The 14,463-nt window shown below is 41.8% G+C and overlaps 1 protein-coding gene across 2 annotated transcripts in view; it reads left to right on the top strand.

Annotated features, from left to right (window-relative positions):
- LOC147639293 (callose synthase 9-like) overlaps positions 1–14,463 on the top strand; it is a 104,992-nt gene that overhangs the window by 88,897 nt on the left and 1,632 nt on the right. For both annotated transcript variants that reach the window (XM_086789766.1, XM_086789755.1), the window contains exons 41-50: positions 618–794; positions 899–946; positions 1,043–1,201; positions 1,293–1,406; positions 1,491–1,579; positions 1,726–1,881; positions 1,975–2,077; positions 3,114–3,233; positions 3,379–3,429; positions 3,513–3,695. In XM_086789766.1, coding sequence (XP_086645892.1) covers positions 618–794; positions 899–946; positions 1,043–1,201; positions 1,293–1,406; positions 1,491–1,579; positions 1,726–1,881; positions 1,975–2,077; positions 3,114–3,233; positions 3,379–3,429; positions 3,513–3,695 — 1,200 coding nt within the window. The remainder of the gene's footprint in view (positions 1–617; positions 795–898; positions 947–1,042; positions 1,202–1,292; positions 1,407–1,490; positions 1,580–1,725; positions 1,882–1,974; positions 2,078–3,113; positions 3,234–3,378; positions 3,430–3,512; positions 3,696–14,463) is intronic.

The raw sequence follows: 14,463 nt of genomic DNA, 5'->3' as shown, positions 1-14,463 counted from the left end.
AGAACCCCCTTGAAATCCACAGACGGTGGTGTATTTTTTCTCGCTTCAAACATCATTGTGACAGATACATATAAAACAAGCTATGAAGCATGTGGTTTGATTTTATGCAACATGCACAACCTCATCAGACCTCAATTCTTACTCTAATGCCCCCATCTAATTCCACAGGTGGATTTCTTATTAATGCTAAGTTAATCACGAAGCCTGAATGCCCATATCTCTGTCTTTCAATTGAGATTCAGGCAAGCAATTTCTAATGTTAGAGGCATATGGTAAAACATCTGAATCTGGCTCTAGATGGGTTGCCATTTTGGGCAGCTTGTTTTGTTTGTGATGTTGTGTCATATGTTGTGTCATCAACAATAAGCATATTCTGGGTAAATGGTCAGAATCTTGAGTTTATTGCTGTTTTCTTCATGAAAATGTCTGTTTATATTCAAAAGTGTTTGGATTCGCTGAGCCAGCTAGCACAGCTGGAGGACTATTTATTGTTCCTTGTGGCTTGGCTTTTCACTTAGTTTACAAACTTGTATGTGGCGGCACTCGTATGTGCACACAATCTGGGTCATGAACAGGTTTTGTTGTCAATTTGGTGCTCAACTGGATGCGCCATGCAGGTGGGAAAAGGACGGGATGTGGGGCTGAACCAAATAGCCATGTTTGAAGGAAAGGTTGCTGGTGGGAATGGGGAACAGACTCTGAGCAGAGATGTGTACAGACTAGGCCAGCTGTTTGATTTTTTCCGGATGCTTTCCTTTTATGTCACATCTGTAGGTTTCTACGTGTGTACTATGGTATGCAATTCTCCATCCTTGATTGTGTTTCAAAGGTAGAAGATGGTAAAACAAAAATCTTTTCCCCTTTTTAAATGATTTCTTTCCTTTTTTCCAAAAAACAGATGACGGTTCTCACTGTGTATGTCTTTCTTTATGGCAAAGCTTACTTGGTCAGTATGTGCCATCCTTCAAATTAAGAGATCATTAGCCTTATTTTCGTGCTTTCTACATTTGATAATTCCATTGACTGTTTTGGGGCTCTGTAGGCACTCTCTGGAATCGGAGCCTCCCTTGAAAACAGAGCTCAGGTCACAGGCAATCTTGCTCTCCAGAGTGCTCTCGAGACTCAGTTTTTGTTTCAAATTGGTATGTTTACAGCCATACCTATGGTGATGGGATTCATACTGGAGCAGGGGGCTCTGAAGGTAATATCTTGGAACATGTGCTCTCTTGAATTTCTATTGTTTAATGACTCTTGTGTATGAAGAACCTGACATCTCTGACAGCTCTATTCAGGCTATCATAAATTTTGTGACTATGCAACTTCAACTCTGCTCAGTATTCTTTACCTTTTCGTTGGGTACAAGAACTCACTATTTTGGACGGACGATCTTACATGGTGGTGCCAAGGTAATCTTGCAATCCAGTCATTAATGGATTAGAAAAAATGATTCCTGCTAGTTCCTTATGGGTTCTGTGTGGATCTGGTTGCAGTATCGGGCAACTGGAAGAGGTTTCGTTGTTCAACACATCAAGTTTGCTGAGAATTACAGATTATACTCTCGTAGCCATTTTGTGAAAGCGTAGGGTTTCTAATCCCCCCATCCACTGCTCTGACAGACTTTAAGCTAGTCATTTATCGTTGCTAAATTTAGTGGTTGATCAAAAGTAGCAGATGTTGCATCTCTCTTACTGCAAAGTGCTTACTGTATCCTTTTTTAATCTGCAGGCTAGAAATCGTGATGCTCTTATTAGTTTATCTGGCTTATGGTTTTGAAGAAACAACTGTGGGCTACATTCTTCTGAGCTTTAGCAGTTGGTTTCTGGCAATATCTTGGCTTTATGCCCCATACATCTTTAACCCAGCTGGTTTCGAATGGCAAAAGTAACTAGTCAACCCCTCCAGCAATAATGCTTTGTTTTGAAATAGAAATGCAGAATAGTCCTTGACCCTTGTTTGCTTTTTCCTATCTGGAAGGACTGTGGAAGACTTTGGAGACTGGACAAACTGGCTGCTTTACAAGGGTGGTGTAGGGGTGAAGGGTGAAGAGAGCTGGGAAACATGGTGGGATGAGGAGCAGGCAAGTGGTGCTTATTATCACCCTGCATGCTTATATAGCTCTCCAAAGCCATTTTGAGATGTCCCTTTCATGTCTGACTTCTAAGTATCTGCTTGGACAATGTACTAATAATGATAATTATTTAATTAGTGATGCACATGTAGGTAGCATCACTCCTTTTCTTTCAACATGGTTCTTAAAAGTTTTTTACTTGTGTCAATTCCCTTTGACATAACACGGTAACAGGACTTTTGTCTAGACTTTTCATACTTGACATCATGTATCTTTCCAGGTCCAGGATTTAGAAGTGGATCATTGTTTTGCGATGAGTATTTTCCAAACTGTACCAGATAGCTTTTCATTTTTCTAGGGTCAGACAGCTCCTAGCAGTAGCAAGTAGGCTTTCTAAAGCAACCTTTTTTCTGTAGATGAGAAAAAGCAGCTAGTACGACAAATAAAGAATCAGATTGATTTGTTATGACTTTTATTAGAGATGACTCCTGGCACCACAATATCCACAGAATCTGGGTCCAGTTCGCCACACTTCGATTAGGATGGGCTTACATTTTTAGCATTTTGACATCCACAGAGGACAGTTAATAATTCATTAGAGACGACTCCTGGCACTGCAATATCCACAGAACCTGGGTCCAATTCGCCGAGCTTCATTCCTGTCTCACACAGCCCAATTATAATAATAATTTAATTCCCTCTCTCTCTCTCTCTCTCTCTCTCTCTCTCTCTCTCTCTGTTTTCAGTTTTGGCTCTATTTTGTTGCATCAACTTTGCAAAATGGATGTATGTTAGACTATCATTTCCTCACAGATGCTTGGGGTATTTTATTCTATGTTAAATTATTTTTTGGCTCATCTCTGTGCACGCTTGATGTCATGTTGGGTTGAAAATTTTTAGCCTTCAAAGCACATGCCATGGTATAGTTTAATGTAGATGGCTTTCACTTCTTGGGTATTTGGGAACATCAAATTCCTCTTCCTTCTTGTAATTAATTTTATCCACCGACTGCTTTGTTGTTGCCCTTTTATGGTATGTATTGCAGGAACATATTCACTCAACACGAGGAAAAATTCTGGAGACAATATTGAGCTTGCGATTTTTCTTTTTTCAATACGGAGTCGTGTATAAACTGAATGCTGCCAATCACAACACAAGCTTGAGTGTAAGGAGATCGTATTGATGAACAAATTTCTCTTTGCATCTGTTGCACTTGGATACTGTTTGTTACGAGTTTTTTGGAATTCATAGTAGAATGCTAGAATACACCCCATACCATGTAGTTTCATGGTATAGTGTGCTATTGTCAGGTTTATGGCGTTTCATGGCTGGTGCTAGTAGGGATTATTCTCCTATTCAAGGTCCCAGGCCAAACCTTCTTTAATTTCTCCACTGACATATGATTGCTGCCACAAGGTTACTAAGCCTGATTCTCTCATGACAGATTTTCACTTTCAGCCAGAAGACCTCGGTGAACTTTCAGATGTTTCTACGACTTGTCCAAGGAACGGTGTTTGTGCTGCTGATCCTTGGTCTAGCTCTTTTGGTTGTGCTGACTAGTGTTTCATTCGGGGATTTGTTTGCCAGCTTATTGGCTCTGGTTCCAACTGGCTGGGCCATCATTTCTGTGAGACTCTCTTTCCCTCTTTCTCTGTGTGTGTGTGTGTGTGGCGCGTCACATGGTTATCTGTGCTGATCGACACATGTTTATAGTATAGGTATTTAGTTTTCTTTTTCCATTGTTCAGTTTTCTCGTGGATCAGTCTTTTCGTGGGGTTATTGTATTACTCTTTCATCTTATAGACCCTTTGGGTCTTTTGAAGACATCTCTCTCTCTCTCTCTCTCTCTCTCTCAGTAGTATCATCTTTATTTTTCATTTTCTGGTTTTTTATCCAGACATTGTATCAGATCCACCATGATGTAACTTTTTGGTCTTATAGGTCATTATGGCCTTTTGAAGACGTGAATATAACATTTCATTTCATTTCTCTCTCTCTCTCTCTCTCTCTCTCTCTCTCTCTCTCTCATACTACTTACAGAGATGCACCAGAGCCCAGAGAGGCGGCTACCCAAAGTAGAGGGCTATCAGTGGGAGTTTACATAAGGGGGACCACACAGCAGAGCACATTGAGAGGATTTGGAGGTATAGCGGTACTCTTCAAGCGAGAGCTACAGGAGCGCCTACAGGTGGTAGCAAGTGACCTCCTAGGAGGCTAGATACATGTGGATTAGACTGCAGCTCTCAGCAGACAAGGTGTTATACATTGCTCTATGCTACTTCTCTCCTAGAGGATCGAGATATGCCATGACAGCAGAGGATGAGAGTAGAGGTGAGGAAGAGGACATAGGGCCATTGGGAGAGTCACCATATGCAGCCCTTTCAGATGAGATCATACACTACTCCAACTTGGGGGAAGTCCTCCTTATGGGGGACTTCAATGCACGGACACAGAGCCGACAGTGCGACATTTATGATTTCGAGCACCCCGAGGTGATGCACACACTAGAGGTGGAGGACTCGGGAGCTTGTTGGGTGTCAGAGGACATGGGGCCGGATAACACCAGATATGGTCATCACTTACTTGAGCTGGGAGCGCGACACCATCTGGTTATTTATAGTGGGATGAGACAATGGCAAGATTCAGGAGCACTGACATGCTTTCCACGATCGGGGGGGGGGGGGGCGGGGGGGGCGGGGGGTAGCACAGTGGACTACATCATGGGGTCCATGGAGACCACACAGGCAGTGACATCTTTCACCATCCCCCCTGTCCTATTGGTGCGGATCACACGTACCTCTTATTGTCACTGGAGAGCTCCACACCAGCACCCACACAGCGCGCACAAGCATCGCGTACAACTTTCTACTTCACCCATGACTTGGCAGACATATATGAGCATCATGTATATGACGGGCTATTCCAGATGGATCCCCTGTCACCTCTAGACACACTCACCACCCAGCTGTCATCTCTACTACATACGGCCGCCACCCGCAGCTTCCCCCATCATACACACATTGCACACACGGATAGATCTGGGACCATGCCCCAGAATCGGTGGTACAATGATGAGTGCAGAGGGCTATATAGACACCTCCGTGCCCAGAGAGCACTGGGGACCGTTACACAGAGACAGGCGAGCCGACAGATGAGGATCCTCACACGCCGTAAGAGGTGAGCATATGAGGAGGCACAGTACTGGGATATATACCACCGACTCATGCGCAGAGATGCACCCACTGCATGGCGCAGGATGAGAGAGCCTCGCCCTCGTACCGCGATTGAGGATCCACACACATGGCACACACATGCAAAGAGCCTCTACCATATCCCTCAGAGGCCACCCATACCACACCCACAGGAATCCCGCCCTACCACCTCTACTTTTTTTACCGCCTCGATGGTAGAGAGAGCTATCCGCCGGTTCCAGCATGGGAGATCGGCTGACTACACATGTATATAGAGTGAGCATCTTATTTATGCAGCTGACACACTGGGACCCTTTGTTGCTCACCTCTTTAATAGAAGGTGAGGCACTGTCTCTGCAGGATGAGAGCACTGCCTGCAAGAAGCAGTGGCAATGCGCCTTCGTAAAAAAGAGAGATTCAAGTTGGAATACTCCAGCTAGACATCTCCATAGAAACAATCGTTTCTTGAGAAGCAATCCACTCTTCCAAATTCTTTTCAGTGCAGCTTATCACCAAGCAAGAGATTTTGACATATGCCATAGGCGATTTGCTTGATGCTCAATCCATGGAGGTGGTAAGAGTAGCCTATAAGCATTATCTGCAGACAAATTGGAAAATGATACATGAATGTATCTTGGAAGTTACCTAGCGAAACGCCAATCTTGAATTTTTTGTATTTCCTCAAGCATTGGGATTGGCTAAACGGGTTGCATTATTTCCGAAATGAGTCTGCAGATAGGCATGTGGTGCATTCGCAAATTGCATTGTCTCACTGCACGTGGAAAGGCAAGCACATAACCATTTTCACCCACAACATCGCGTATGCGACAAATTCCCAATGTAAAAAGATTGTAGGCCTTTCTTGGTTGAGACAAAGGAAGCGGTGAATCAAACACCTTACTCCAATGAATACTTTGTAAGAGTAGTGCGTTTCCTTGATGTGGAGGCCCACCCGACCTGGAACATGCAGCGGAAGTATTCGTATTGGAGGATCCTATCACACATATGCTCACACCGTCTTCTGTATATTGAATTTCGCGAGTTTAGCAATCCAGTTTAAGACTTCAAACTTTAAGAGATTTGAGAAAGAAAGAGATGGAAACTGTGCACCGTATGGGGTCTTGAATTACTTACTGAAGGCCCCCCTATCTCGTTACCGGAGTAGTATTTGCTTTATTATCTTTGAAGAGACTGACGGTGTGACTGACGATAAGCCAAACGCAAGATCTCTGAAGACCAAGAGTCGGGCTGAACTATATACGGCTATAGAAGCACCATTGATGTCCAATCTCGAGCCTATACACTCTTCCTAATGGAATGAGGAAGGGATGCAAAGCTGAGGCTGAAAGAGGGGCTGTTTGGGACTGTTCTAGGCTATGTATGAATGCTGTAAATGAACATGAATGTTGCCTTTTAGATGAATGCTGAATCTGTATGGATGCAAAAAACGCAAGGTTGAATGGTGGCTGAATGCTGAAACTGCTGAGTTTTGCTGATGCATGGGCTGAATGCTCATGCATTGATGCGCCTAGGGTTGTAGGATGAAAATGCTGAGGTATGAGTGCTGAAATATGCAATCGCTTTATGCTCCTTCTGCTGAAGGCTCCAAGCGTTTGATTGCACTATGCTGAATATGATGAATGAATGAATGAATACCATGTTGGGCTATTTATATGGGTTAGAGGAGCTAGTCGGCTAGCTACAGGCCTGGCCGACTGCTCATGTCCACATAAAATATATAAATGATGTATAAAATGCTGGAATTTGTGGAAAAAATACCAGAAAATTCAGAGTAAATATTTTGATAAATACTAGATGATATTCGGGGTTTCTGCAATGGTCTAGATGCAATGAATGAATGATATGCAATATGCAAAATGCTTTCTAATGCAAACTGTAAGGTTTCTATTGACTCTACATGCATCTCGTCAAGTGGGTTAAGGGACTTGGACTGACTCATTGACTTGCTATGGCTGAGAATGACCTACGTAGCTAGTGCCTGACTTATCTTGGACTGAGGATTACAATGGGGTCATGGCGTACGACAAATATCATCCTGAAAGATACTAATACTGATACAATGTTGCACTGATGATGATGAGCCAACTTGTCACTCTACACTACAGTGTAGAGTGCATGTGACACGACCATTGTTAGTAACACAATATAGCTTCCCAAACTCGAATGAGAGTAGTCGAATATGGAGTGCCAGGAATACGAACATGAAAATGCCCTAAGATTATATCATTATAATCGCGATGATCCAATGTCTCTATGCATTTGTTTGCATGTTAGAGCACAGAGTCCCAGCATGCATGCCCATGGCTTGACTTGCTCTATAAATGCAAGTAGAAGAGTGGCTTTCCTTGCCAGTATATGATAATGAATGTTAAGGACATTGAGCCGACCATGCATTTTGGGCGAACAGATAGGGTCCTGCCTTAACAAATGTAAACCTTTTCTATCCACCTTGGTTTTCCACAGGAATTCCATTGCTTTACACATGAAATTATGAATCTGTTTGCTCGACCAAGGTAAGAGCGGAAGATACAACTGGACATATGCAATGATTATTGATTGTACTATACGCAATTGCACATGTAAAGACCATGTAGATAATTTCTAGTATTGGATTTTAGAGTGCAATTTTGCCATTATCCGTTGAGTTTCATCTTTCAAAGACAAAAAGGGATAGCCGAGATGCGTGACTATCTCTCTTGGTGGGATGTTCTCACCTAGCCACAAAAGTTGAAGTCCAACATTATCTTTCAAAGGAAGCAACTTTGATTTTTGGAAATTTGCATGTAATCTTGGAGCTAAACCATAGAGGGACAATGCTTTCATGAGAGTTTTAACATCCGCCTTTGTTTTCTTGGGAAAAAAGAAAGAGTCACGAGCATATGCATGTTCCATAACTGGTGTACCATCACATGTAATCCTGCAGCCAAACCTTAGAGGGACAATGCTTTTATGAGAGTTTTAACATCCGCCTTTGTTTTATTGGGAAAAAAGAAAGAGTCATTAGCATATGCATGTGCCACAACTTGTGTACTATCAGCCATGGAAAGACCATGCAGTTTTCCATCTTGTGTTAGGCTGTCCATGTAAAGGGGCATTGGATGAGTCACAATGGCATATAGAAGTGCACTAAGCGGACAAGCTTGCTGAACAAATTTCCCAAGAAACCACAAGGCTAAAAGTTCTCCGCTAAAAATGCATTTAATTGATTCCTCTTGAGAAGTCATTTTTCATTTTACGCCCAAATGCCATTCTGTCCATAACTTGAGCTTTGAACTCCCATTGTACCGTGTCAAAAGCCTTAGCGATGTCCACCTGCATGATAAGAACATCTTGATCCGTATACGTGGGATATTAAATGCCAATATACACATAAGCTATATTGTGAGTGATTTGTATTCGAGGGATAAATCCATACTGCGCATGATGCAAACCTGCATGTAGGACACCTTTTCTATTAACAAGCATCTTCGTAACCAATTTATATATGATTGGTATTAGCGAGATAGGATGCCAATCTGATATGGTTTTAGCGAGATAGGATGCCAATCTGATATGGTTTCACAAAGCTGACTGTTGGCAGTAATTTTAGCAAACCTTCTTTCCATGAGGATGGCAAACATCCAACATTCCAGCAATGATTCACCATAAGCAAAACTGGCGATCTCAAAATATCCCAAAACGTCTGAAAGAACTCCATTGTCAAACCATCCGAGCTTGAAGACCTCGATTTACCTAGGCCTTGTAAAGCATCATCCAGTTCTACATCCGTGAAGGGCTCATCCATATTGTCAGCCTCTTGACGTGTAATGATAGGCACAACGTATGTAAGAAAAGTTCTCGTAAATCAGGAGTCTCCCTTGAAAGCAGGAGAGGGGCAATGAAAGTGCGAGAAAAGTTGTACATCATGCTTAACCATTATGAGGGTACCAGAAAAAGATCGAGATTTTGCATAGAAGATTTGATATCCAGAGAAGACTCCCTGTCTTCCAGCAAAACTATGCTGATTATGCTCTTGCAAACAAACCACATGGGGATGCATAGTATTTACATATGACCAAAGAAGCCTCCATTTATTCACATCACAGAGGCCTTGTATATTGTAAGTAAAACACCGGATTGGTATATACATATTAACAATGCGAGTGATGTAGAGGCTACATCTCAACTTGCATGGTAGCCTGTCTGGTCAAGTCACCATGGAAAGAACGTTTTGAAAATTGAAATTCAGCTGTATTTTTGTGAATGGAATTCTTTGCTACATGTGCAAACAAAGAATCACCTCTGAGTAGTGTTAAAAACCATTCTAAGGAGGATCAAACACTAGCTCCATTGCATAGTTGAATAGAAATGAAGAAGATGAAGTTAAGCTACTAATCAAGAAGTAATTAGCATAATGATGAGCATAATGACAACATAAGTGAGGGGCAATAAAATGTGTTGATTTCAATAGATGAGAGCCTCTTTATATAGGCTGAAGTACATGAGGATTAAGCTCAAGATTAGGTGTTAATCATCATCTAAATCATCTCCACCTTCCCTCCTAGATTCAAGCACCTAAAAGTGACCACCAACCCTAGAATCTTGCTAATCACACCAATGCTACCTAATCAAGGGATCACGACCCCTTTGGCTGATGTTGAGCTCCTAAATGACTCTTTTACATCATGGTAAGATTGCATAATAACCTTTGTATCCATTTGCCCATAATCTATGACTTTAGTGCATAGTGCTAGTTACAAGGTATGTGCCCTACACATCATTTTAGTGAAGGTGTTTGCCATATTTTTTAACACCCCTCCTCAAACACTGAATCCACTCAATGATGCAGTTGGTCATGCTGACTCTCATGAGCCTAATTAACCACCCAATGCTCAGTGATAGCATGCATGAGCGTGGCCTGACTAGCAATGCCATACATAGGTTATGCCAATGTGAACTCAGAGGCTTTAGTCATGCGTACAAAAGAGATATGGGATGACTTTAGAAGAGTGTGACAAGACGTGGCTACATGTATGAGTGAAGAGGACACCCATGTGTATAGGGCATGCCCTTGCTTTTAGCACTTTAGAATAAATGATTTGATCTAATCATAGATAGGGCCTCATGATGGTGGCCATTGTCTTCATCTTTTTCTTCTTCTTGGTCTTCTTCCTGCTGCACTTCTTCCATGATGTAGACTCGTTGCATCTTCTTCTTGGCAAAACAATTCTTCTCTATATGGCCAGGTTTGTGACAAAAGTCACAAATGAGATTGTTGTTGTTGTAGCCCTTGTTGTAGTTGCCTTTGTTCTTGCCATACCTACTAGATCCTGCATAATAAGCATTTTCAGTAGACAAGGTTGATGACGATGGAGACTCCATTTGCTTGGTCTTTAGTTTTCTCTCCTCCTCAAGAAGAGATGCTTCAATGTCCACAAGCTTTGATATTGGCATATTGGTCAAGGTTGTGACCACATGGTCATATTCTTCAGGTAAAGATTTAAGTAATACACCAATGGAGACATCTTCATCCATCTTAAGACCTATTCCTGCAAGTTGTGTTAATAGGCCTTTCATGTAGTTCAAATGTGAGGCTAGGGATGTGCCAGACTTCATTTCTAGCTTAAAAAATTCAATGAGCAAACCAAACTTTGAACTTTTAGATCGAGCCCCAAATAGAGTTGTGAGTTGGTCCCAAACTTCCTTGGAAGTTTAGCATCCATCCACATGATGAATGTAAGTGTCATCAAGCTCCAATGTGATGATGGCACGAGCTTTGTCATCTCTTACTTCCCAACAAGGAACATCAGCAAGAGTCCTTGGCTTCTTCTCATTCCCATTTACTATGTTGAAGAGCCCCTTCTTCATGAGCATTAACTTGATGCGGGTTTGCCATGTGTGAAAACCATGACCTTTAAAGTGCATTGATGGAGAATCCTTGGTAGCCATTATGATATGGAATGAAGGGGGTCTTACCTCTGATGATTGAGGCAGTGTCTACCCTTTTACAAGAGAGATTAAGACCAAAGAATAGTGCTAAATTAAGTTATTTAGCATATGCTTTCCAAAAGATAAAACCAGAAAATATATTGATTTGTGGGAAGCAAGGGAGACACCTAATCAAGGGGCAAATTAAGTGTGAAGTAATAAGGGGATGTAGCAAGTCCCTAATGACATGTATGAACCACTTATTGCACCAAATGATAAGGATTATGATAGATTAATCATTGATTAGTGGAGTTGAATATTCTGCTCACTATGCAGAGAAATGAGCTCACTTGGAGTCAATATTTGAAGGAGTTGCACAAAGAATAAGCTAAAAATCTTCAAGGGCATTGAATAGCAGTATGTCTAGATGATTTTAGAGCCCACAAACACTTGCTTAAGCAACTTAATCAATGAGTAATCTCAAATTTACCAAAGTACCTTTTCTGGCTATGGCAGTTCTGGACAGCACCCTGGTTTTTTGCTTGGTGTGTGAAGCACACTCAATCATTTGCAAAACCCTCTTAGGAGGAGTAAGTTTAGGTTCCAATGAAGCCACACCTAAGAGGAATTAGACCAATTTGATGTGTGTGAGCTGCAACAATACTTTTGGTGGTCGCCTATCAAGAATGTGCCTGTTTTGGGGAAAACGAAGTTGCCGGCGACGTGGAGCTATGAATGGTGCAATTGAGGTGCCATGCCCCTTAGCAATATTGCTGGTGAAGTGCCCACAAAAAGGATTTTGGCAACAGTTACGTGGTTTGTGAGCACCAAGGCCTCCACTCAGCTACTATTCTAGATCCTATTTTCTAGGAAACCCATAAAAGCTAATGAAACCCTAATTTTCACTAATCTCTTGCTAAGCAAATAAGATGGGGCTTGATTCTAAATGCATGGGCTAGTCCTAGCTCTGATACCATGTTAAAAACCATTCTAAGGAGGATCAAACACTAGCTCCATTGCATAGTTGAATAGAAATGAAGAAGATGAAGTTAAGCTACTAATCAAGAAGTAATTAGCATAATGATGAGCATAATGACAACATAAGTGAGGGGCAATAAAATGTGTTGATTTCAATAGATGAGAGCCTCTTTATATAGGCTGAAGTACATGAGGATTAAGCTCAAGATTAGGTGTTAATCATCATCTAAATCATCTCCACCTTCCCTCCTAGATTCAAGCACCTAAAAGTGACCACCAACCCTAGAATCTTGCTAATCACACCAATGCTACCTAATCAAGGGATCACGACCCCTTTGGCTGATGTTGAGCTCCTAAATGACTCTTTTACATCATGGTAAGATTGCATAATAACCTTTGTATCCATTTGCCCATAATCTATGACTTTAGTGCATAGTGCTAGTTACAAGGTATGTGCCCTACACATCATTTTAGTGAAGGTGTTTGCCATATTTTTTAACAAGTAGTGTAGCGCACATCCTTCCAGCTCTTGTAATATTGCGTGAAGTGTCTGGCATAGGGGAAGGTAGATTGTCCGGTCAAGTCAGCATGCAAAGAACATTCTGCAGTTTGAAATTTAGCCGTATTTTTGTGCATGAAATTCTCTCCAACATGTGCAAACAAAGAATCACCTCTGACTAGTGCAGCACACATCCAATGATTCCGCCAGAAAAGGCAATGCGGGGCACATAAAAACTGTGAGGTCCACCACTTCAACCCATACAGGGCACCTGTGTTTGATAAAATTTTGATAATCCTTGGTGGGCGACTAAGGATATACATGCCATAGTAACAGGAAAGGGCCGTTTCCTAGCCCAGAAACGCGAGAACGCTGTTTCCTAAGAGTCGCCGTTTCCGTTTCCGTTTTCGTTTCTCTGGTTCCTAATCTCCAATAAAAAATCACCCATTGATTTGTCTCATCTAGTGCTTTCTTAGTGATTTTCTACATATTTCACCCATTGATTTGTCTCATCTAGTGCTTTCTTAGTGATTTTCTACATATTTTTCTCACTATTTATTTCAATTTATGATGTACTCCTCAAACTTTTCCCCATGGTTGTCACGGTACGAAAATACGATACCGTATGGGAATTTTGGGTACGATATGAAATTTTCGGATACCGTACGATAAAATACGGTTTTTATTTTTTACACTTACAAGCTATGGAGCTTCAAGCTTGAATGTGAGGGAAGGTTGGGAGGGGAGGAGTCTACAGTGCTTGAGAAACCAGTACATGGATATGTGTCTCTCCCGGTTGGATCTCCCGATTGTCTCCAAAAAAGAACCTGGATGGGTAATGCAATACCAAAGGTCTCCCAGTGTAGCATTTATGACTAAGGGACCGTCCTTGCACAAATACGAGGAGTGCATCTAGGGTGATAAGTTTAGGGACTCCTCTCTAGATCAAAATGGCCATGTCCAAATGTTCTCCCTCGTGCATAACTTGAGAATCTAATTGTCTAGCCTACCTATACCAGGGATCCCCAAGTGATGTAGCAAGATTCTCTCATCCTACCAATCAAGTGTACACTACCAGTCTACCTCGCCAAATTTTTTAGGTCTCTCCACAACCCCATATGGAATACTGAGTGGACACGAAAGTTGCGAAGTATTGCGAGCATTTGGGATCTTCGTAAAGCAGGGTTTCTAAATTTTTTTAGCATTTGGAATTTTTTTTTCAAGGAAAAAAAAATTTGGGGGGGGGGGGGGGAACCTAACTCGTACCGTACGATATCGTACGAATTCGTACGGTATCGTACCGTACGATTCGTACGTACGAACAGGTTCGTACGCGTACGAGAAACAACTATGCTTTTCCCTAGTTATTAATTTCTCATATTATTTTGATATTATGTATCATACATTGACCGTATCATGCATTGACCGTTTCCTAGTTTTGAGCCGTTGCCGTTTCCCGGAGGTCGGCCGTTGCCGTTTCGTTTCCGTTTCATGCAACTATGGTACATGCATCATTTGTTGTCCAAAGAACAAGGGTGATTTTTCCAATAGCATTTGTTTATGCGTGGATTCAATGAGAATAACCTCATAGAAACCTTTTGCTGCAGAGTATACCTCTTCCACAAAACATCCACCAAGCATGACTTTTATCTATTGGCCAAAATTTGCTGCATTAGTAGGCATTTTACCAAGAGAGAAAAGGATTGCTGCTTTTTGAGATAGTCTTGTAAGTGGGTCGAAAAATACATGACCATGGATTTTCAAACGATCCGGCACAGGTGCATCCCATGCTTGTTCGA

This window comes from Cibotium barometz, chromosome 4 (assembly GCF_041138505.1).
Source record: "Cibotium barometz isolate CiBa-2024 chromosome 4, ASM4113850v1, whole genome shotgun sequence".
NCBI classification, from domain to species: domain Eukaryota; kingdom Viridiplantae; phylum Streptophyta; class Polypodiopsida; order Cyatheales; family Cibotiaceae; genus Cibotium; species Cibotium barometz.
The sequence above is the reverse complement of the archived record's forward strand: the minus strand, read 5'-3'. Positions and strand labels throughout refer to the sequence as shown.